At 39.9% G+C, this 24,091-nt stretch overlaps 2 protein-coding genes across 2 annotated transcripts; both read left to right on the top strand.

The window, feature by feature from the left end:
* The first annotated feature begins 396 nt into the window (after positions 1-396).
* Positions 397-16,895, top strand: oafa (OAF homolog a (Drosophila)). Its single transcript, XM_078246216.1, has 4 exons — positions 397-1,125; positions 13,181-13,315; positions 13,427-13,607; positions 14,978-16,895. Exons 1-4 carry the CDS (start codon positions 895-897, stop codon positions 15,250-15,252), a joined length of 822 nt encoding a protein of 273 aa, XP_078102342.1. The 5' UTR covers positions 397-894; the 3' UTR covers positions 15,253-16,895.
* Positions 16,896-19,578: 2,683 nt separating this feature from the next.
* tlcd5a (TLC domain containing 5a) lies at positions 19,579-22,577 on the top strand. Its single transcript, XM_078243827.1, has 2 exons — positions 19,579-19,774; positions 20,208-22,577. The coding sequence occupies exons 1-2, from the start codon at positions 19,579-19,581 to the stop codon at positions 20,738-20,740; spliced, it is 729 nt and encodes a 242-aa protein (XP_078099953.1). The 3' UTR covers positions 20,741-22,577.
* Positions 22,578-24,091: the final 1,514 nt, after the last annotated feature.

The following is a 24,091-nucleotide window of genomic DNA, read 5'->3' on the forward strand; positions in this document are numbered from 1 at the left end:
TGAGAAAACCTAATGAAACAAATTATGAAATAATTGTTTGCATGTGTCATATTTATCTTGATATCAAAAGGGTTGTAAACCTAAGACTCAGACAGACTTTAACAATAACATGTTTTTTTTTTTAAAGCTACTAGTTATTGTTGTTTGCTTTTTGATTACCACCAGCCGCAGGTTATTGTTTGACCAGTCTTTTATTTATCCCTACACGACAAGAGCCCCATCCACAAAGCTATGATTTACAAATCCTAACAACACCTTTGTTATAATTGTTGGGGGTATTATTAGTTCAGCCTGCTTGCTGGAGTGCAGGAGGATCACATGAGGCCTTTAGGGGGATGGGCAGAGTTTAAAGAGGGTGGTATGGCTTTAAGAGTTTACTACCATCACTGCACTCACTCACACACTCACAAAAAGTTTGGAGGCCAGGCGAGCACCGGGATACTGACGGATAGGAAGTGACGAGACTTCATGAGTTGCAGAAGGGGGAGAAAAAAAAGGAGACGGGAATATCAACACAAAGCAGAATGAGAAGCAACGTGCGATCATCGGACTACTGGCTGTAACGCTGGGGGAAACTGAAATGCGCATGACCTTATCAACAACGCCGGAGCGAGAGACTTTCAATGGAAGTGAGCTCGGCTCCCAGAAGTGAAAAGCAGAGATTTTAGTAAAGGGGGATTGCCGTCTGATTTCTATGACCGTGCTTGTGTTTCTGGAAAGTGCTGGCACACGGGTGCATATGGAAGTGCGACCTATAAACTGTAACCCCACTTTCAATATGAAGGAAAAGACTTTACGAAAAAATCCAAGAAACTAGTTAGGGGATATGAACGCAGATCTTTGTATTTCGCCTCTATTTTTTCCTCTGTCGGGTTCAGTTTTGCGTCTTTGGGGATGTTTGCGAGTTGCGTCTCTGCGGCTTCAGTTGGTATACTGACCCGTCTCTGCGCCCTGGTGCTGGTCGTCGCTGTGGGACTCGGTTCAGAGCTGCGGGTCCGGGTCCGGCTCGCTGACGGACTGGTGACCGAGGAGGTTTTGGAGGCGGACAGTGAGAGAGACTCGATATCACTGGAGTTCAAGCAGGGAGATGGAACACTAATCACTTTTGTGGCAGACTTCAAACAGGTGAGAGGGTCATCCTGTCACACTAAACGCTGTTGTACTTTCAGGGGACGTTGCCCTCACTCATTCTGACACCCAGGTGATATAAGATGTGTAAGATGCTATTAGAAAGTCTCAAATGACTGTATCATTGTAAATTTGGCCTGAATCAGAACTTGTTACAACTGAGCCCAATTATTGGTTCCCTAAATGAAGTCTGGGCCCATCAGTGCTCCTTGAGAGTGGGTGTTAAATAATGTAGCCTATCAAATGTTTTAATAGCGAATAAGACATAATTGTAATGTTAAAAAACATTCTTGGTCATCCCTAAAATTAGGCAAAGTCCAAGAAGACACTGTTCCTTTTTTGAGACTTTGGGACCTCCTGGAGATCTCTCAGGGACTGTTCGTGGTACCCAGCCTTCACGTTGGGAACCACTGATTTAATTTAAATCATTTTAACAATTTCACCTAATGGAGGCTTCAAATCTGAAGGGAGTGTGTATGTTTCACATGACCAGAAACCCCTGCTCTTACAAATCCAAGTCCAATCCGATGTCCCTAGGTTTAAGGTCTAAAGCCCAAAAACAAAGTGTGATAGGTAGGAGTTTATTACCCAGTCCTTGATGCCTTTTATCTTGTTTATTTTTTGATTATCTAATGAGATCAGCCCCAAATCTATATCCCATCACGACTGAAATCAAGTTACCACAATAACTAGTGGTCAAGCTAAATGGTTGCCTCTTGGTAAGAATGCAGGGTCACTAATCTGAGGCTTAAAGGTCCAGTGTGTAGTTGTTCATTATCAAAATCGGTGTTCCCCGTTCACAAACTTGTCCTTTTTCATGAATATTTACCACCACCATCAATTCCAAGTATTCCTATTGGCGTGAAATTTTACATTTGCATTTGCATCAACTGGGGTAGACACTCCATATTCATGTGCCGTCTTGAAATACGTTAGCAGGTAAAGGACATACAGGACATACTGCTCCGCCTTTCGCGTTTTCGCTGTCACATGATAAACTCGCAGGTGCTGCTAATGTTGCTAATGGGTATCGTAGCTTCCCGGCCCCGGCAAGTTTGAAGAAGGAAACGTGGAGGACCACACGTATTCAAAATCCAAATTTCAGGAACAGGAGTCTTCTTCTTTGCCCAGAAAAAGAAAAAATAATATTGAAAAGAGCAAGAGACCGGCGTCATCAGAAAAAAAAGAGTGAAGGCTACCATAGCTGTAATACGTACTTTGAACTGCGTGGCGCAAGAGAGTTGATTGTGATATATGATCTCAATGCTAGATGGGAGAAATTCCTACACATTGGACCTTTTTTAAAGGTAAACATCCCAAAAGCCTAAACCTCCTGCAGCAGATACTGAAACTCAAACATAAACTTAAGTACAACTTAGTCATAGTAGTTTCATTCATCCTTTTCCATCTCCCTCTCGAGTTGCACAGAGGTCAAGGCAGCTGCTGCTCCTTAGATGTGGATGTCCACGCACCCCAGTGGCCTTAAAACCCCTGCTGCTGATGGACCCGTCCCCGAGCTGATCATCAGCGGCCATATTTAGCATTCTTCTAAAAGTAGACAAGCAGATCAAGTGTCCCTCCCTAACCAGCACTACATTCATGATTTTTGGAAAGATGACACAGTTTCACTTTTGACAATCACTACTCAGAGACACACAAATGTCAGTCCTGGAAGGAAAACTACAACTGCTGTGCGCAAGGGGATGGACTCACAGAGGCGCACGGAGCAAAGGCATGTGTGTGTGATGGTTGCTGTCACACAGAAGCTGACAAGCTGGCGAGATGTGAAGGGGGAGATTTACCAGGATTAAGTGGGCATGTCTGACCTTTTTGATCTGCATGTCTGGTTCACTAACCAAAACAGCTAATTTAGAGTTGAAAGAGAAGAGGCCGTCGCCCCCAATCATTGGTGACACACCAATATAAAGAGACATACACTGATCTGTGAGCAGGGAGTCTTTGCTTAGTCGCGCAGGCGCCCCCGTGTTGCCGCGGCCCTTCATGCATATACACACGTCCGTGCACACGCACATACATATGCACATGTGGTTTTGTTTATTTGAATAAAGCCAACAGGACCTCTTAGATCACTTTACTTTTCCGCTGCCTGATTTATCTGTTCCAGTTGTAGGTCTGCCTCCTTGCCCCCCCCCCCCCTCTCTTTCTGTCTCTTTCTCCCCCTGTCCCCCTTGCTGTCTCTTGCTCACTTCTTCCTGCTCTCTCCTCAATTTCTCCTGCATGTGGTTTTCATTCAGCTCTTGTGCAGTATCTCCAAGATTTATGGAAAGTTGGAAGCGCTGTCCCATCCAGCTGCCATGAATATAAAGTCCAGATGGACGTGTGGGAAGAAGAGAGTTTTAACATGGATGTTAAACACTGGAGATTTATAATGCACTATACAGCCAAAGGTAGATAGGTACTGTGCATGTTAGTGTTATTCCTGTTACTCATTATTGAGTGAACAAACATTTATGCTATCCAATTATATATGTTTGATTCAACCAGGATTGAGGTCTAAGTTCACTAGCATCCTAAAAACAACCTCTATAAATAATCAGACAGCAGCCGCCTTGCTCATTTCTGCTTTGTGAATATGTGGCAAAGATGTGATGGTAAATGCTATAGTCATTAGACACTGGGAGAGTGGTCTGCTGGATGTGAGAAGGAAGTTAAGTCAACCTTATCCAAGCAATAAATCACTGTGAGAATCAGCTGTACTGTGATTTCAGGAGGGTTACATTTGCTCTGAAGGCATGTAGACATATGGAAAACACGATGTGGTTTAGCTTGCTCATAACACCTCTGTGTTATGTTGAAAAATCTCATGTAGATAACCTCTTCTATTCAATTCAAACCACTGGAAAACTGATATCACTTTTGCGAAAGGAAGGTATCGTGGGAGGGAGTTGATCATTCACTGTGTAGTCTAATTGCATGTGTAGGTTGCTTAACTTGCTCAAATCTTTAGGGAGAGTTGTTCGTAATCTCACAATTTTTTTCACTCCCATCTGGTATCACAGTGTAAGTATTTACAGCCAAATCTTCTCTAAATATTGTAAAATTGCAGCAATGTCTTTGCAGTACAGTAATATCCTGATGGCATGCTCAATGTCGCCGAACAATTCTTTCAAGACGAGACAAATCAGTTGTTGTAGCCTTGAATAGACCGTTGCTCTTAAGTCATTTGCCGAGACGGTTCAGATCAGATTTTTTTTTCTTTCTTCAGCAACCACTGCAACAATTTATGGTCTAACACAGTCTAAGACCTTGAGCTGAACATAAACCATGTCTTGGAAATTAATCTAAGGGAAATGTCTCCCATATTTGAGAGCCTGTTTTGGGTCTTTCCAGATGTAGTAACTTTGTCAAAGAAGCTAATCAGTTTGCACTCTGTGTGTCTTGCTTTCATGTCTAACTAGTGGGTTTGATCAATGCAGGAATGTGAATGACTTCACAGGCTGATCTCGGCTGACTTAACACTTGAAGGTTTAATTTCTGGGATGCAATGGTGTACATCCTTGTGCATGTATTGTAACATGCACCTTGGCCCTATAATAAAACATCTGCGAAGACAGCTTTTCACATGTTTTTTTTTTAATCAGTGTTGATTTATTTAATGAAAAAAAAAAATATATATATATATTATTTTTTTTTTCCCACCCACACTAGTGTTTTCAGATCAGTCTGACAGTCCGCTGTCCTCACAGGAATGAGAAGAGAAAGTGCTTTAACATTCATTTCAGGATAAATAAGCCATTTAAGCCAGTAGCTTTATAACTGAAGTTAAGACTAAAGTTGTTAAAAAAGCTTAAGTGCAACCCATAATACAACATCAAACCATTTTCAAAGTAATTAACTTTTAGAGAGTATTTTTTTTCTGTGCTGGAAAGTGTTAAATGTATCGACATTAGTGTAGACATGGCATGAGAGTGACCTCTTGCTATGCTGCTGGGTCCCGGGAGCAACAGATGTTGGAGGCCACTTGACACTCACTATCTCACACTATCATGTTAAATGGGTCTGGGTTTTGTAAACAATGGCACCGTGGTGAGATAAGAATGAGCTTGCACACCGTTTTATAGATTCTCATTTCATTTCAGCCTTATAAACAGGATTGTGTTTCAGTTAGGGGCTGATTTACCCTCAGGTAAATTCACTCTAGTGTATATTCTGATTGTCTTCGAAGCACAGAGGCTTTATGGATACGCCCAATGCCAACAGTAAGCTTGCTGTAAGAGTGAACAGGAGATTCTTCACACACCCTCATGTGCTATGCCAAACATTGGATGAGAGTTGGGGGTGGGGAGGCAGGTTGGTTGGCATTTCTATGTGCCCTTCCTTTTGGTATATACAGTAGAGTCAGAGTATCTATAGATCCATTTTGGCAGAAGCCCGTTCTCTCACAGCCTTCACATATTGCTTCACCCATTAGAATTGTTCAAATGGATTTAAGCTGTGGCCTTTATTATCTATTAGGCAAACTCTCCTGTGTGGGTGGACTGCTGGCAATCCGTTTTGTTTTTTGTTTGTGGGAAATGCCGGTGTTTGCCAAATGAAGCAACTGCCCAGTGTTTTTTTCCCCTGATGGCATGCACTTTACATCAGTTGCAAGTCAGTGTAGTCCCCACATTTTATGCCTTGCTTAACTTCTCTTTTGGCTGCCACACCTTGCCTCTCACTCAACCCTGGAACGCCATCCCACTTTGTCACTTGCACAAACTTGTGAAGTGTTTTTTACAGGTAAGTGTCACCTGCTCCGGGAAATGTTGTTGTTTCAGACACCGCTGAGGACACATTATAGGTGCATGAGTTTTCCTCTCTACTATTGTGAAAGGTTGTGAAAGGTCACTATGAGTAATCTGTGAGTCACCAACGCTCAGTGAAATCATCCATGTGAGAAATTGTCCCATGACGGAGTGAAAATGAAACGCACCTCAAAAAAGACTTTCTTTTCCTCAACCCTAATAAATTCAAGCTTTTGTTTACGTTGCACAGTACCTTAGAAGACCTCTACTCCTACTCGGTTTCAGTTTTCATGCTATGGCTTTTTCAGTGTGGGAGAGCGAAACTCCACAGATAAGTTACTGCATTGTAAAACAAGATGTTTGATTCAGAGGTACTGTAACCCTCTTACTCGTCTAGAAAGTGATCACTGTTTGGCATTACTTTCATGACATTACTTGGAATTTGAGTATGAGGCCACACGTTCCAAAACGATCTTTTTTTTTTTTTCCTGTCTTCCCTGGAACAGTGATTATTATTATATTTTTTTATTTTTTTCACCCTGGGACCAGGTTTAAAAAAGTGCGTTTTCAGGCAGTGCGTTTACAGGATTCGTTTGGACGATCGGCCAAAACAATGCAAAACATGTGCGTTTGCATCAAAAAGTAACTCCGTGTGGATGGCCCCAGAGTGTTTCCTTTGCAGGAAAAAGATTACATGTTACACCTGAAATTATTTCAGGTGTTTTTTTTTTTGTGTTTTGTTTTTATAGTATGCAATTTCTTTTGCAATGTGTGCAGGCAGCAGACCCTTTCAAAGATGAACCCATACACTTAATCTTTCTCAGAGCAACCCTTTGTTCCCTGCTGACTCTGAATCCAAGGGAAATAGCTTCTTCTGTGCCTTGTTATGGCCCTTCAATGCCCCACATGGGCCCCCTTTGGCCTCTTGTGGCCCCTTAGCCCCTGTTGATGTCTTTATCCTCCTATCGCCAGCAGGCCAGATGTTTGTAATGATAAAAAAATGAAAAAATGAAAGAACTTCCTATTCCCACAGTCATGCAGGGATAGAGGACATAGCAGAGAGAGATAGTTATCATTCACCTTTTTTAACATGATTTCCCATGATCAGGGACAGTGGACTGCATGTTTCTGTGGCAACAGCCTTTGATGGACAAGAAGACAGTAGTTGTGGCTTGCATTGTGTATAGTTGTGATCATTTTGAACTACTTCAGAGGTTTTAAGATTGCAGTTGGCAACAAAAAAAGCTAACAAAGGGTTTACTCTGCCAAGGCTTCTGTTCTGTTTTTCACACAGTGTCCTGAAATGTCCTTTTGTCAAATTCATGGCTGTGTCCTTTTGGCTAGCTCAGTCTGATAACTTTCAAAGTAATTTCACAGTTCAGTACAGTTCAGTCAGTTCTGGTGCTAAAGTTATAAGGGTCCACACACCATCCTTTTTTCTTGTCAAATAAACTGCTTTTGTGTCACTTCTCCAGTCACAAAACACAGTTTGTATTGTCAAAGTTCTGAAAAAGAGCAAGGAACGTCTTGAAAAGAAAAATATTTTAAAGAATACTGTAGAAATAAACATGAGGCTGCTTGGTTAAAAGAAACTTTTGCAAGTCACATATTCCAAATAGTTAAATAAAAATGGAGTCTACAGAACTGACTTCTCCTGTTTGTTCTTTTACAAAGATGAGAGGTCAAACACTCTAACCTTTTTGTTTTTAATGAAAATTTAGATGTAAGAATTAATTTAGTTTTTTTTTAAATTCAGGTTGTTTAATGAAATTTGTATATGAGACTTTGAAAAAGATATTATTAGTATCTGTCTTTAAAATATTACTAATGAGATTCTGATTGAAAAGCTGTTTGTGTGTCCTCTGCAACCGGATATGAAAGCTGTGGGACAACGGTTAGAGGCTGAATGGGGCTGTAGCCATCTCTATTGTTTATGCCTTACGTATCTATCTGCCTCATTTCCTTCCCTGTTAGCGCTCACTGTTTGTGTCCTTCTCATTTCCTGAATGCAAAGTCTCCATAAACAGTTTGGGTGTCTGGATAATTGTATCCAGATTCTGTGTGAATGAAAAGTTCCCTCATTGTGGTTGGCACATACTTTGCATAGGTTTGAAGACTTTTAAGGATTCGAGGCTGTTGGTGGAGTTTTTGTGGCTGTATTTCTGAGTTAATGTATTAACACTCCAAGTAAGTTACCTTCTATTGCTGTCAGGAGAATAGGCGAGGGGAACACCTTTCTTTTTGCGGCCTCCAGTGTTTTTCTTGTCCATTCACTACCACTGTTTACTAATTGGTTCACTCTTTGGACAGCCAGGTGTAACCAGCCCCAAATGTGACTCCACATTCCTGCCTTTGGAGCCTATGTAATTAGCTTCAACTCAAGCATTTCGTAGCGCAACAGCTTTTCTCCCACTTCTTTTGTCTGTGAGAGTCTGTCTCACCCTGTCTCCCTCTGTCTCCCAACTTGATCTTTAATCCCTGCCTACACCTGTGCTTTTTGACTGGGCGCCCCTCGTGCACCAAGGCAAATATCCTCCCCATCACCAAACATAGTAAATCCGTATGTTGTTTTTAAAGGGGAGTCGGAGCCATTTAGGCAGGTTAGGAGGTCCTAAAAGTAAACGCATTTCATCACTTATGTCTCTATAAATACAGGCCAAAGGGATAAACTGGAAGCCTGATTGATGCTGAAACGGAGAGCTTTTATATTAGCATTGTAGATTTGTGTTACTATGCAAGCTCATTAGCTGTTGACTTGGAAAAGGCCGTAGAGAAGAAATTCTCTAATTTTTTTTTTTTTTTTTATGTTTCAAAAACTTTTTGGATTCCGCTCCAGCAGCTTGCTTGAAAAAAAGATGGTCCCAAATGACTCATCAGAGCGTGGCTGACCAACAGTCCTATCCAGCCAGCCATCAGCCTAATCAACAGACAGGGTCTTAGAGGGGATTGGAAAACCGGAAGGACAGGGGATAGCTACTGGCACACTGTGTCTGTGTGTGCATGCGTTTGTATGTGTTTAAAAGTACATCCATGCATGCAAGTGTAAGTTGGCACAGTTGGTATTGCCCCCAAAGTGAGATGTACATGTCTTGCAATAGTCATTTCACTAGGAGATTTAAACTGCTCCTAGCTACAGAACCTTCATAGAAAATAACCTTCTTATTCTCTCAGTAAAGGGCCTCACAAAGCTCTCATTTTCACAGCCAGTAAACCAGGTATGTCCTCTGTGAAGAGAACCTATTTGGCTAGCTGGGTTACAACTACAGTGATGGAGAATGTTCACTGTAAATGGCACCCTTTGAGTGTCTGAATAGGCTTTTGTGCACCTCCTTAAATAACCTGGCCCACCAAAGGTAACCACCAATGAAACCCTCTACCTCTCTCCTGTTTAACAGGTCTTAGTATGACCCACTAGTCAGGTTGCATGAATACAGCCTTGTGTTTGGCTGTTGGCCAGTGGTAGTTTGTCTGCAAATGGACTAAGCCCCGGGTGTCGAGGAGCAATGCTTAGGAATCTGTACTTGTGTGGATTATTTATAGCCATGCTGACATTTACACTGCTCTGGTAGGGAAAAACTCAAGGCTCCGCTGTCCTTTTTATTATGGTATTACCCGCCTTTTTCTAGACGGGGAAATGTCTCTGTCTCTTTTAATTCTTAATGTCCGTACCTGGTGATTTCCTCTAAATGTTGGTCTGCAAACCTTTAATTTTATGTAGGTCTGTGGAAATGCACTTTTTAGCGGGTGACTCATTTTCCTGAATTAGGCTTCACTTCTTTAAGGAGTAGTTGTGAATTCAAGTGGCCTTACTCCTTTTCAAGCTGGAGCAGGCCCACTAGACTATGATGTCCTAAAGTTAAATGTGTGTGTCTGCGAAACGGGCTGCAATGTTACCCTATGGGACATTTACGAACTGGCATTGTACGTTCACTAAAAGTGCTTGTTTTTGCCACTGAAAGGCTCAGACTGTTACAACTTTATGGAAAGGACCTTACAGAGAAATGAGACATTTTTCTTTACCTTTTGCTTGATCCAGTCTGTTGTTGTTGTGTCTAACCAACTCACTCACGGAGAAGTCTCATTCTGAAATCTCTTTCGTGGTGACTTGTTGCCATAAAACAGTGGCGAGAAAGGAGTGCCGGGAAGAGTTTGTTCTGTTGAGAGTACAGAAAACTAGCTTAGTGTTATCTGAAATATTTGTAATGTCATGGCTCAATACTGGGAAGATTTCGACAATGTGAATGAATCAAGTCACCACCGCAAAATTTCAGGACGAGCCTTCTCTGTGAGTGAGACTTGGTTAAAGACCCGATCAAGCAAAAGGTAAAGAAAAATGTGTTATGTCTCTGTAGGGTCATTTCCGTAATGTAGACAGGCATTCATTATAACAATCTGAGCCCAATCAAGCACTTTTAGAGTACATTGACGGTGCATAATTGCCCCAGAGATTACGTTTTGTGGCTGCAGGCTGCTGCAGGCTGCTGCAGGCTGCAGTGTTCTCGCTCAATACTGGAACAATTTCAAAAATAGTTGTCCCCATTATTTACTTAGATACTAAAATATGGTCCAGGTTGAAAAATACCAAAGCTCCTCTTGAACGCTGTCTACTGTAACACAACAGGAAACCATATGTTACCCCCTACTGATATCACAGGAGCTTGACACCTGCCTCTTTCATATTTGTCTGATCTTCTGTTAAAGTCATACCGTATTATAGTATACTATAGAATAATTCCCTGATTTAAAAAAAATCTCCAACAACTCCAGATTTTAAAAGAGGTACCTGTTGTTCAGTACTCCCTCTCTCCTGGTGTTGGGATACAACATGTGTAAAACCTCCTTTAATTACCACTGCACAGTTCACTTTTTGCTGAGATTTCTTTTATCAAACTTTTGACACTGTGTCCGCACAAACAAGTCAGTGTGTGCATGTGCCAGTGCTAGTTTCAGGCAGACAGAAGTGAGACTAGTCTTGTCCAAACAAACAGTTGAATCCAGCCGCTTCTGTCTGGATGGAGATGTGGAGATGATGTCATCACTCCTTTTGCTTTTAGAAGCATTACAAGCCATGCTGATTATTATCTCAGCGGCACCTAGACCACTAAGATATCAAAACTGGTTTGTTATTGCCATTATGGCCACAATTATACTTAATTTCTCTCTGTTGGCTGGAGACAGAAATATTTTACCGTTTCTTTAATTCAGTGCTATCTATACGATTTAAATGAATAGTGAGCGTTCGATGAGAGAGGTAGATGGTAAAATCAAAACCACAAATTGTTTTTAAAATCCCGATTTTTGTAAAGATTAAACACATGAGCTAGAACGTCTCAATTAGATCGCTTTAGAGGTGATGGTAGGTGGACTTTGTTAACTTCAGACAGAGCAAGGCTTGCCATTTCCCCCTGTTTCCAGTCATCAAGCTAAGCTAAGCTAATTGACTGCTGGCTGTAGCTTCACATTTAGCATACAGACAGAGTGGTATCGTTTTTTTCTCATCTAGCTCTCTGCAAGAAAGCAAATAAGTGCATTTCCAAAAATGTCAAATAATTATTTTAAAGATATTCTATTACAGATGATGTCAACTTGACACAAAGTTACATCAGAAAACGCTGTTGCCACAGTAACCACTGTTGCTCTCCCCTCATCCTTTTTGGCCTAAATCCAAATGCCGGACATTAGACTTAGACAATCGTTAATCTGGACACTCTCAGCGTCTACACTGTGCCATTAAGTAAGATCCAAAGAAGCAGAGTTGATGGAGCTACCCTGCTTTTCTGTAATTACCCAGAGAGCCCTAGGGCAAATCTATGTGGCTGACACAAATGCCTTTCCCCCGTCTTTCTATCATTTTCTCTGCCGACACACGCACGCACACACCCACATATATGTACACACACAGTGCCCCAGCGTAGCGCCATGTGTCTGCAATATGGGAGGTCTTGAAGTCGTGGCCTCTGCGTCTCCCTCCATTTGAGGGGAAATGGCACTCTAGGCCATCTCTCTGTCGGCATTGTACTCCCTCTTCCTTACATCTCACTCCGTTCACTGTGATATATTCATGCCTCCTGTAGTCTTGACATTCTCTCTAATCATTCAGACTTTGTACTTAAAAAAAAAAACACTAAAAAAAACTAGTGTGTGCTAGTGTTCTACAGTCTGTTTTAATACACTGAGCAGCTCACAGAGATACGTGAGGGAAAAATCTGAGGTTAACATCCCATAAAGCCTGTGAATCAATATTTGCCCAGTTGTTTGCTTTCCAATGGTCAAATCGTATCGCATGATTGTCTTGTGTAATACCTCTGCTTGTATTGTACGCCTGCCAGAAACTCTTTTCACAGACAAAAGTGGTTGTTAGAACGAAGAACCAGTGATCATACAAAGTAGTCTATCAAGAACTACAGAGCGTAAACACTTCTAAGGCAGGTTGTATTGCTTTCTTGCCAGTTTGTACACTTCTGCATACAGGAAGTGGGACAAAAGAGCTTAGGGATAACTCAATGGGGTTATCTCCGGGCTGTTTATCTATCCCAGAGTCCTTCCTGCTCAGGGAGTGAAAGCCTTCAAACTGCAGCCTGTTTGCTTCAGACGGGTGTGTGAAAAGCGGAGGAGGGGTGTTTGGGACTGTGTCTGTCTTGAAGATGAAGCGGGGGGGGTGTCTGATGAATAGGGAGTCAGGTTTGCTGCTCTGTTCTCCCCACTGTTGAAGCTTCCCATCATGCTTTGCATGCCCTCTTACAGAACTCTTAATGGCCTTGGGTTTGGCGCCAGATCGCTCACACACTTGCCAACAGCAACAAGTTTGTGAATTCTCCACTATCACCTACTTTTACTCCTACTACTCCTACTTTTCGAGTTCCACCTAAAACGGCATGGTAAAATGTTTCTGACTTTTACGGCATGTGAGAAACTCAGATAAGTCAAGAAACAGGCCCAGAGCCTTAATTTGACACTACAAAAAACCAGAGCATGACTGGAGCAGTTGCACAGGCCCACAGACTATAAAAAGTATCAACAAACTGTCAGATGAGGCTCTAAGGGCATTGTGAATATAAACCCCTTTTTACTTTTAGCAGACAGTTGTTTGAACATCTTTGAACTCCACATATTGAATTACTTTTGAGTGTCTGGAAAAGTGCTACACTAAGTAGCGCAATGGAAAGAATATTTGTTGTAATCCGTATGAGCATGCACATATAAACAGTAAGTTATTATAACCTCGCTTCGTGCACCATTTCACTGTCTTCTGGGAATCGTCTGTTTATCCGTTCAGCCAGTCATCTCTCATCCCTTATGTCTTGCAGGATGTGAAGATATTCCGAGCGCTGATCCTGGGCGAGCTGGAAAGAGGACAGAACCAGTACCAGGCTCTGTGCTTCATCTCTCGTCTCAGCCGCAATGAGATCATCCCAAGCGAGTCCATGGCCCGTCTCAGACAGGTATGACGTCAACATTTTCAGCTCTTGGGAAAAAAAAATAATCAACATTTACAGTATATTGTTCAGAGCATCTGAGGGTGTGAACACTGATCTTTTGTGTTGTCTGCTCAGAAAAATCCTCAGGCTATTCGCTTGGCAGAGGAGCGGAGAGGACTGGAGCAGCTGACGATGAGCGCTGCAGTCAATCTAAGTCAGGCCTCTCAACTCAGCTCCCATGTCCACAACATGTGCAGCGAGGCCCATGAGGCCATTTACACCAGGGAGTCCGATGTCAAACACTGGCTGGAAAAAGGTCGGAGGTCATCTTATGCCAATTTCAATGATGAACAAACATAAGTTCTGTTTTGGCAAAATGTCTGTCTGTTGTCCTGTCTCTTTCGCGTCTTGCCCATCCCTCCAGATTGTCTCTAACCACTATATTTCTGTTCTTTCCTGTTTTTTATCACCCAAACACCTTTTTCCACTTTTTCCACTGAGTGATTTTTCTCCAAGTATTATCTGGCTTTTTGTTGATAAGGCTCTGTTACTGTTCATTATGTCTATATTTACCTTCCTCTTTCTCTCTTTACATTCATGATAAATCTTGAAAAAAGAATCAGTTAAACATCTCTAAATAGAGATTGTGTGTGTGTGTGTGTGTGTGTGTGTGTGTGTGTGTGTGTGTGTGTGTGTGTGTGTGTGTCTTATGTGAAATCAGTTTGACTAAAATAACAAAATTATTGGTTTTGGCGAGACTAAATTAACTGAAATGTTCAATATAATAATAATAATATAATGATTTGGGGGCCCAGGCAAACAGCGTCTTCCTTTACTTTTCATCATTTCTCTAACTTGCAGTATTGGCAGTGGTACTAAAAACTTTCTTTTCTGAAGTATAACTATTAATAGTAAAACTATTAATACTGCACAGTACAAGTCCTGCATTCAAATGTTTACTTCAGGTGAAAAGAGGCATTATAACAGCACAATGTAATTACATTTACTAAACGTCTGTTCAAGGTGAAGCTGTCCACTCTAATTTAATGCTAGATAGTTTAGTGTGTAATTATGCGTCATATTTTAATTGTGATATTTTGTGAGTAACTGAATCTCCAACGTAACCATTAACATTTCTCTGTCAGGTAAATGTAGTAGTACAATGTTTTCCTTTGAAGTAAAAGTACACAGTAAGTTAGTAGTATACAGTTGGGTGGCTTTGGGGGCCTTCTGTAAGTAATTTTTGGGTACAATGGTTCTGGAGAAAGCTAAAAGCAGCAATACCACAGGCCAAGCAACCGGCCTGTTCCAAACAGGCACATTTTGAACGGGCACTGTACTAGTTGTAATAAAGTCCATATTATCCAGGCTGAGTAGAATCCATATGACAGCACTATTATCCACTGACAGCACTGTTAGAGAGGAAACAATGTTGATGGTCATGGTTCACCAAGCACTACGCACCATTATCAGCGGAGGGAATCACAGTAGCATCTCCTTTGCATAACAAAGCACCCCTTTTACGGCACCATCTCCCCTCCTTTTAGCCACTTTGTTAACCCTATTCAGTTCAATACAGTATTTAATTGAGTGAAATTAGAAAGAGAATGATGCACACAACAGCTGCTTTTTGTTTTTAATACTGCAAGCTCTGACAATAATGCCCCTCTGCTGTCTGTGTTATAGGAGTGGATGGCTCCATATTCGATGTCCTGCCCCAAACAACAGAGGTGCCCGGCTTTCAGGCCTGTCACTCTACTAAAGACTTGTGGCAGCCCTGTCTCTGCACATACAGCCTGCGCCTGGAGTGGTACCCATGTCTGCTGAAGTACTGCCGCAGCCGGGACACCACGGGCAAAGGCTCCACCTACAAATGTGGCATTAAGAGCTGCAGCAAGGGCTACCATTTCACTTACTATGTTCCCCAAAAACAGCTGTGTCTATGGGACGAAGAGACCTAGCATTTTGTTCGGGATGGTTAAGAAAAGAGAAAAAAAAAAATTTTCCCCCAGCCAAGCCAATGCTTCCCCGCCCATGCTATTCAAAGTAAACACAGTAACACAGTTTATGTGATGCTAAACTGTCTCAGGTGGGGAGTGGTGAGATCCAGATGGCCAAGCTGAAACAGAAATGAATTCAGGTTCCAAATGAGACCAAAACCTTTGAAGAAGGAGAGATGCAGCACATCATTCTAAGAGGACCCACTACCTTTTTAAGCTTTTTCTGGGAAAATGACATAGCGTTGTCAGCTATAATGTGACTTTGCCTAAAGCTGTCACTTTTGTGCCTTTTTGGAGAAATGATTGGAGCAGATGACAGTGCCAACAACAATAACCTCCCAAACAAGCTACAATGTGCACAAAGCTGGACAGTGCATTTCTGGTCAGTTAAACATCAGCAAAGGAGCAACAGAGTCTCACTCTGATCAAAGGAGTCATACTGGATAAACATAATCTTCATCCTGCTGAAGGAAAATTTAGATTATGGAATTATCTTTCTTATAAAGCTCTGTGAAAAACTAACTGCCTGTATATAATGTAAGCTGGCTGACAAAGGTAATGCTTCTTCAGTGCTGGCTTTATTTATTTTGGTTGCAAATTGAAATTATTGAGAACTTTTTTTTGTATTGTTTTGCATTAATCAAGCTCTAAAGTCTAAACCACAGGTCCTCCAGTGACAATAAGTTTTCAAACACATTTCAGAACATTCTAAACTCTTGGATTTTGGATGTTGTTTCTAAACTTATCCATACTTCTAGCGACAGTTGCCACATTTTCATGGTTGTACGAGTGTGGATAAACAGGTTTATTATCTTCTTTAATAGGACAGTTGACACCTCATGCCCACCACTCACATTCTCAGTTTGTTTAAAAGTGTCAAATAAACCAAAGTCAAAGGAAATACTGTCAAAAGAAGGGTGTAATGTTTCAGTTTCTAGAAACAGACTTTTCACTGTGGTGTTTTCCCATGTTAGGGTTCACTAAAACTGCAGTACGGCTTTTTTTTTTTATTATCTATACTGCCACCTTCTGGTTAAACAGTGTTCCATTTTCTTACATTTTCTGTTGTATCCCAATGCCAAAATTCTGTTTTTTGGTTTTCAGTTTTGACTGTTTATGTCAACTGTTAAATGTAAAATATAATTTATGCAACTCAAATCACTGATCATCTTTCATGCATAATTCAAGAAGCACTTCTTAACTCATGGGACCAAATTTAATTTTGTCTGTCTGTTCTTTAGAGCAATAGGTTGAAGTATGATTTTGGTTTGTCTTACCTCCATCTTCATTTCAGTCTTTACTCGAATATCAAAAGATCATTTTCTGTTTTGTGTTTTAGTATGTCCTGCTAACTAAAGAACCAAATGAGTGAAATATTTCTATTTTTGGCCTTTACTGGCGATCAAGTGCCTTAACATTTCCGCTGATATCTTTGCGATGTAATTGTAGATTAAGTTTCTAAACATATTTTTTTCTATGAAAGAGTTTTTAATATGTTGTAAAAAAGTTGCCATAAGGAGAAAATGAAGCAAATAGGTAGCTAATGTACCATTTAAGAGTTGTTTTAAATGAATTGTTTCAATAAAGTCTTTCTTTGCACTGCATACAGTTGTGAGATGTTGTTTTTTTTTAATAGTATTTTGGAGGCATTTTTTACATGATATTTATTCAACCGTATACAGTATAGAGCTGACAGGAGAAAGAGAACGGTAACATTTATCAAAGGTCCCAGGCTGGACTCAAACTACTAATGTTATGACTACATAATCAGCATCTGAATCTCGGTTACCAGGATGCCCCTAATATTCAATTCTAATGATAATTTGATGCTTGATTGTGTTCATGTGGAAAATATTTGTTTACTGGCCTACTCCTGGGAGGTCAAGCACAGGCATAGCTGCAGCGAGGGGTGGGAATGCATTGTGTGTGGATACTTCGGTAGGGCTTGGTATCAAGGTTTCAACCTAGGTCATTCAGGTAAGATGTTCTCTGCAACCATAACACCACTGTGCAGCACCCCTATTACACATTAGAATATTAGTGAATTAATAATGAATGTAGTTCTTCCATCTTGTCCTTTCTGCTGGAGGAGAACTTGTGTGTAATATGTGCTATTGACCACAAGGTGTCGCCATTCTTTAAACAAAAAAAACAAAAACAGGCCACTTCCAATCGCTTTGGGAAGATATTAAGAAGGATGGAAATTTGCTTTTTCGGTTAAATATTTAATAAGCCTGCCTAAACTACGGTGTAGTATGGGATAATACAATCGGGGCATAATCATCGTTAACACTAGCTAGCTACTAGTTGCTACATCTGCATATACAACGGCTAATAAAGTGGAAGGGGAATGAAGGGATGCTGAAGGAGGCTGTTGTTGCCACCACCACCGGCGGAGCTCACGTCAAAGCCAACCGATAGCAGTGTCTGCTAACAAACCTTTGACAGTCTCCTTCAGAAGCATATTTTCACAGGACATAAAACACGCAGGATGTAAACGAAGAGACAGCCATATGTGCACCTCAAGGTAATGACATTTTACTGCGTTTGTGAACGATTTACAATATCATAGCTAGGAAAACGCTTTGTTGGCCTCGTAACGTTAGTTTGCTAGCATAGCTAACTGAGCCATAACTGGTCAGTTAGCCGGTGTGTGAGCATCCTCTTACAGTAGCTAGGGATACGCTCTGGACCTCCTGCCCTTTTTAGTTTACCAGCATCAGCTGTTCCTTTTTCAGGCTTCCATGGCAGCATTAAATTGTTATAGTTGAATGTAGCTGCAACTTATTGATGTAAGCATCCTAAAAACCTAAAAACGTATTCCATTCAAAAAGCATATAATAGTCCTAGTAACGTTAACTCACGTGTGTAACCTTATAACGTTACATAACTTAATTTAACCTTTAACTTTAATTTAAGGTTAAAAAAAAATTAACAAGAGTGTCCTGACCAAGATAGCAGTAGCCTACCACATAGAACACAGAGGTTACAAAACATAACACAATGAAGTACATAAGAACTATTTACAATCTATCTTTTGTATCTATTTTGCCTAATGGTAAAAAAAACAGTTTTGGAAATGTGAGATAATGAGTTGTCTATTCTGGTGTTCACTTAAATTGTATGTATTACACCTTGTTATATGCTATTTATAATTTACATAGTTTGTTTTATTCCATTTGATCTTTTTTGTCTTTGCTTGTCCAGATCCCATGTTGGATTTTGATCTGTGTCCTTTGTTTTGGTTTGTAGTGTTTGGACAGGTGTGTTACCTGTAGATTATGTATGACAGAATAAAACCTAACCAAAGTTAACCTTCTTATGTTCTCTCATTCATAAAGCTCCAAACAGTCCTAGTATCTCATCTACCCATTGCAGCTTACATGACGGGTGAAATGATAAATCCATAAGTTGATAATTGATTAATAATTTCAGTCATTTTCATTGCTAAACATGCTAAACATTCACAGTTTCCTGCCTCTCCAATGTGAGGATTTGATGCTTTTTTTTTTCTTTTCTTTTTTTATTATATTGATAATAAACTGGATATATTTAGGTTTTGGACTGTGGGTTGGTCAAAACAAGCAATTTGAATACATCACAGTGGGTTATAATGGATATTTTTCACAAATGTCTGACATTTTAAAATGTTTAATTGAGAAAATAATTTGTAATTGCCACCCTATTTTGCATGCTGCTATGTAAAGAAAACATATAATATTACGGCTTCACCTCCCTATGCCATCCTGACATGTATCCATAAAAGCAAGACAACAACAGTACATTTTATTATTGTTACTCATGTAATTTAACAACAGCTGAAATAACCTTTCTCTCATGAGAACTGTCTGAGGCCCAGCACCCAGTAACCTCTCGTCTAGTTCTGAAACTAGCTTGAAGTCTTTGAGATTCAATACATCTTGTTCCAGTCCAGTTAGGGTGGGCCTGCCCATCTGCATGGTCTCACCTCCTTGTACAAACGTCACAGCAGAAGAAGAGACGTCCCCCTCACCCCACCAGACCCTCAGCCGGCCAACTATAGTGCTATTATAGTTCAAGCAAAGGCTAATTGTTGGTCACTTACAAAGGATTGCACAGTCCAAGTCTCTGGACGGTAATGCTGTCTCTTTCTACTGTAAGCGATATTACAGCGCAAGATGTGCCTCTATAGATTTTTCTCTTTTTGTGTAATGTGATTCAAAGTTGGATTGATGACTGCTAACAGACATGTTTTTGAGAGAAACTGTTAGTTAGGGTTTCTTGTTTGTTTTGTCTATAGAAGAGAAGATGGCACTGGTTGTGGTTGGTGCTCTCCTGTGCCTGTCCTGTTGGGTCTCTCTCTACTTTATCTTGTGTAACGTTAACACGTCAAGGAGTTACGAGTGGAACTGTCGCCTTGTCACCCTGGTACACGGCATCCTGGCAGTCTGCATCACATCATACATAGGCTATGTGGATGGACCCTGGCCTTTCACTTATCCAGGTAGGATTCAAATTGATTTCAAAAAGTTTTTGCTTGGAAAATGACAAATTGATTTTTACCTTGGTTGCAGATATATTTTTGTCTTGATTGACTAATTGTTTTAGCTCTGCATTGATTAGTATGTTGTTGAAAATGTGTTTTCTCTTGATACAGCTAGTCTAGTAGTGTCAACAGTTAAATTAGAACTACCAATTGGAAGAATTTTCAAAATGTGAATAAACCATTCAGCAGTGACCAAATATTTTTACCTTTGCTGTCTTTATTCTGTATAGTTACTTATCAGAAGTTTGTTTCTACATGGTGATATTAATAACTATGTGCTCCCCTCACAGCAATAATTTGTGTTGCCTCTGTGATTGCATGATTGTTGTAAATTTGCATTTAAAAGATATGCTCACTGAGAACTGTTTCTGTTCTTGTGGATGCTATACAGGTACTAAAAACACTCCTCTGCAGATAAGTGCCATGGTTGTGAGCCTAGGCTACTTTATTTTTGATATGGCCTGGTGTGTGTACTACCGCACAGAGGGACCCGTTATGCTGGCCCACCACACCATGAGCATCCTGGGAATCCTGTTGACCCTTTGGTTGGGGGAGTCTGGCATCGAGTCCTGCGCGGTACTCTTTGGCAGTGAAATCACCAACCCCCTCCTGCAGGCACGCTGGTTCCTCAAACAGACAGGACATTACGGGACACTGCTGGGGGACGTTGTGGACGTCCTGTTTGTGCTGCTGTTTGTGATGATGCGAATCTTTGTGGGAGGCACAATGCTATACTGTGAGCTGATTTCACCGAGGCCTAGATTCTTTATCAAGTGTGGGGGAGTGGCTATGTACGCTCTATCCTGGGTGTTTATGGTGGACATTGTTCGATTTGCCATTCGGAAGAGCAAGAGCTGGAACAAACAGAAGAGAGTCCAACAAAAGACAGTGGCAGCTAATGGTCATGAAGAGAAGAAAGACTGATCGGCTTGTGCTTCTTTAAAGGAAATCTGTGTCTTTGTTTTTCACTTTGAACGGGCAAGGAAAAGTACAAAGAAAATCAACTTTTTGTATGTTAAACTGAGTCGAGAAAAATCCTGTGAGATCTATCTGTAAGGTCTAACACCTGCACATTTTTGAAATAAATTATGCAGATATTGCAGCTGAACACATGTTTGATTATTGTGTAAAATGTGCGGTTAACAAACAACACAGATGTAGTTTATGTCACTGAAAACCAAAGCACTTTCTATAAACACATGAACAGATGTTGCAGTGAACTGTGGCTTAGTCATATGTGATGGTTTGCTCCAAAGGAAAGCTCAATGTTAGGAAAGAGACAGTTAACATGTAATGCCTGTCCTCCTTGTGATCCTGTGGGGTTTTTGGTGCATGGGAAACTTTGCGCAGATGTGAAAGGTGCACTCAGGGTGATGAAGTCATACCAGAAAGTTGGGATGGACTCCAGAGAAATGTGTGTGTGATGTGTTTGATTAATTTGTTTAATCTACTTTATAGCAATATATATTGTAATTCCTATACACTTCTGAAATCCTATTCCTAAAAAAATGTCATTCATTTTATTTGCTTTGTGTAAAGGGATACATGAAGAGAAAACCTCTCAATTACATAGTTCTACAGTGGCAATGCTATTATTTTGCAGTCCATTTGGATATATGTTAACTCTAAATAGCTTAAAATGTTGGGTTATATTGTGTCAGATTCAGTCACAATTTGTACCTTATAGTATATTCAATTATTTGAAGTTTCTGATTTCAAAGGATCCATACTCTGTATTGATAGCTTAATTTAATTTAATGGTCGTGGTTCAGTCTCACAGAGATCTTGTCAGACAAGACAATTAAATACAATGTATTATGAGCTATCTGTACAGTGTGCTGGTCTTTTATCTGACTTCTTCAGTTATTATGTTTCTATGTTTTTGATCCAGCACCTTTAAATGTTTTTGAGATGTACAAGCTCTATACTCCGTTTGTCCTACATATATGGATAGATAGATAGATAGATCTAGTAATCTTTAAGACAAACATACACTACTTTCAGAAGACGAAAACCTGTGGAATCATGCATGCATCTTTTGTTTCTAGCCCCTAACATTTTAGATTTTTACATTTAGTCTTAACACAAGGCAGTGACACACACAACTACAGTAGGGCTGGGAAATAGGTATCATTTATTGACTGTCAGTAAAATCATATTGAGATGATATAATGATATTGGGTTATTGTTTTGCAAAATTGTGTTCCATTCATTCCAAACATACTAACATACAACAAAAAATTATTTAATTTTTTGGATTTATGTGTGAAGAGTTTTGTGGGAGTTTTAGTATTTTATGTGTGATTTTGCCATAATGTGATATTCATTTTCAGAAAAATATTCATCTCAATATTGTGATATTGATTCCAACCTTATTGCCTGGACAAAACACACGTGCATTATGGTATAAAGGCAGGTGGATTGTTATGTGTAAAAAATATTACGATTGAGCCCGCTCTGCGACTGGATTTGTTCCATTCCAAGAAAGTTACCAAACTACTAGGTTTGTATTGTGCTCAGACTTTATATTGGTGTTCTTAATATTATGACAATTTTTAGTTTGTTACTTTAGTGCACATGGATATATGCAGTAATGTGCTAAAACTTCAGCCATCCCTTTGTTTTCCTATTTAAATTTGATTGAGATTTGATGTGTTGCTGTTTACCTGGCTGCCACTGTTAAGAACTATGTGAGCATCACCACCATTATATCCAAGAAAGTAAAAATCTAACTGGTGTGTGCCTTAGTTATCTGAATGTACTTTCCTAATGTTTTGTTTGGTTTTTGTCTTGTGCTGTACTGTAAACATAATTATAGGAGCAATGAAGAACTATTTTCTGTTTGGGGTTTCATGATTTGCCTTTGTAATCTCTGCGTGAAGTCAAATAAAGATGGGATAGGTTGTTTGTATGCTTTTAAATCAATTTTAAACAACAAAATGTAAACTAAAACTAAGGGATCAGCTGCATTTGCATCATTAAATGCCACGATACTGTTATTGGATTGAGACTGCAGTTACCTAAACTGTCCACATGATGGTGTCATATCAATGATATAAGAATGATTAGTTAGGCAACTTGAGCAGTCATTTGGCAATGCTAAGATAAAAATATTTAAAAATAATAAAAATAATAATAGCATTGTGTCACATTCTACTTGTAGTTAATCAAAATTGGCCAGTTTTTTTGTCCTTTTCAGCATGAATTCAACAGTTTTTAAATTATTTCATGCATTGGAGCGTGCAAAGTTTAATACTGTGTATGGTACTGATGATACTGTATGTAATACAGTGTATTGCATAATATTGTAGTATTGTACAGTATAGTGTCGGCCAGAGATATAAATAATTAAATATAATTACAAGGCACAACACAGTGAAGATAATCATACCGGTAGAGAAGAATAATTTTACTCACAAGCACTGGCTATTAAAGGTAAATAGGATATGGACAGATTCATTGTGGTAGTGCAACACACACACACACACACACACACACACACACACACACATATGAGTGCCTTGTTGATGATGGGCAAAGGACTGGACTGTAAGCTGTAAATAATGGACATAATGACTGTTCTCCCAGTCCCAGACCAACCACAGAGCCATGAAAACATTGAAATAATCATACAACAACATGCATAATCATCAAGTTTATCAACCACCTAAAGAAAAGTGCCTCCTTACTGGAAAACTCTTAGGACTGGTTTCCCCTGCCATGGAAAAGTAAACAATCACGCAATACATATCTAAACAACTAGGGCTGTAACTAATTATTCTTTTCATTATCAATGATTATTATAAAACCAATACAATTGTTTAGTCTATAGTCTTTAGTATAACTCAGAGAGATGCTGTCTATATTCAATAGTCAATGTGGGCTACTAGTATTTGGGCTGCCACTAACTATTATTTTCATTATCAATTAATCGTTTGGTCTAGAAAATAATCAACAAATAGTGAAAAATGTCCATCACAAGTTCCCAGGGCCTAATGTAATATGTATTCAAGAAAACTATTCACATGTGAAAAGCTGCAACCCGGGATTTTGGTTGTTGTTGCCATTTCCCCCCCAAAAAATCAATACAACAGACGATTATTTGATGATCAAAATTGTTGCAGATTCATTTTTTGTCAATCGATTAATCGGTGCAGGTCCATAATGTTATATTTTGTATTCATAATATATGCCTAACGTATAGCCTAACGTTAATTTAAACTAAATTGAATACTATATGAATGCTATACTACCCATACTATGAGTAGTAGTAGT

This window comes from Sander vitreus, chromosome 3 (genome assembly GCF_031162955.1).
Source record: "Sander vitreus isolate 19-12246 chromosome 3, sanVit1, whole genome shotgun sequence".
NCBI classification, from domain to species: domain Eukaryota; kingdom Metazoa; phylum Chordata; class Actinopteri; order Perciformes; family Percidae; genus Sander; species Sander vitreus.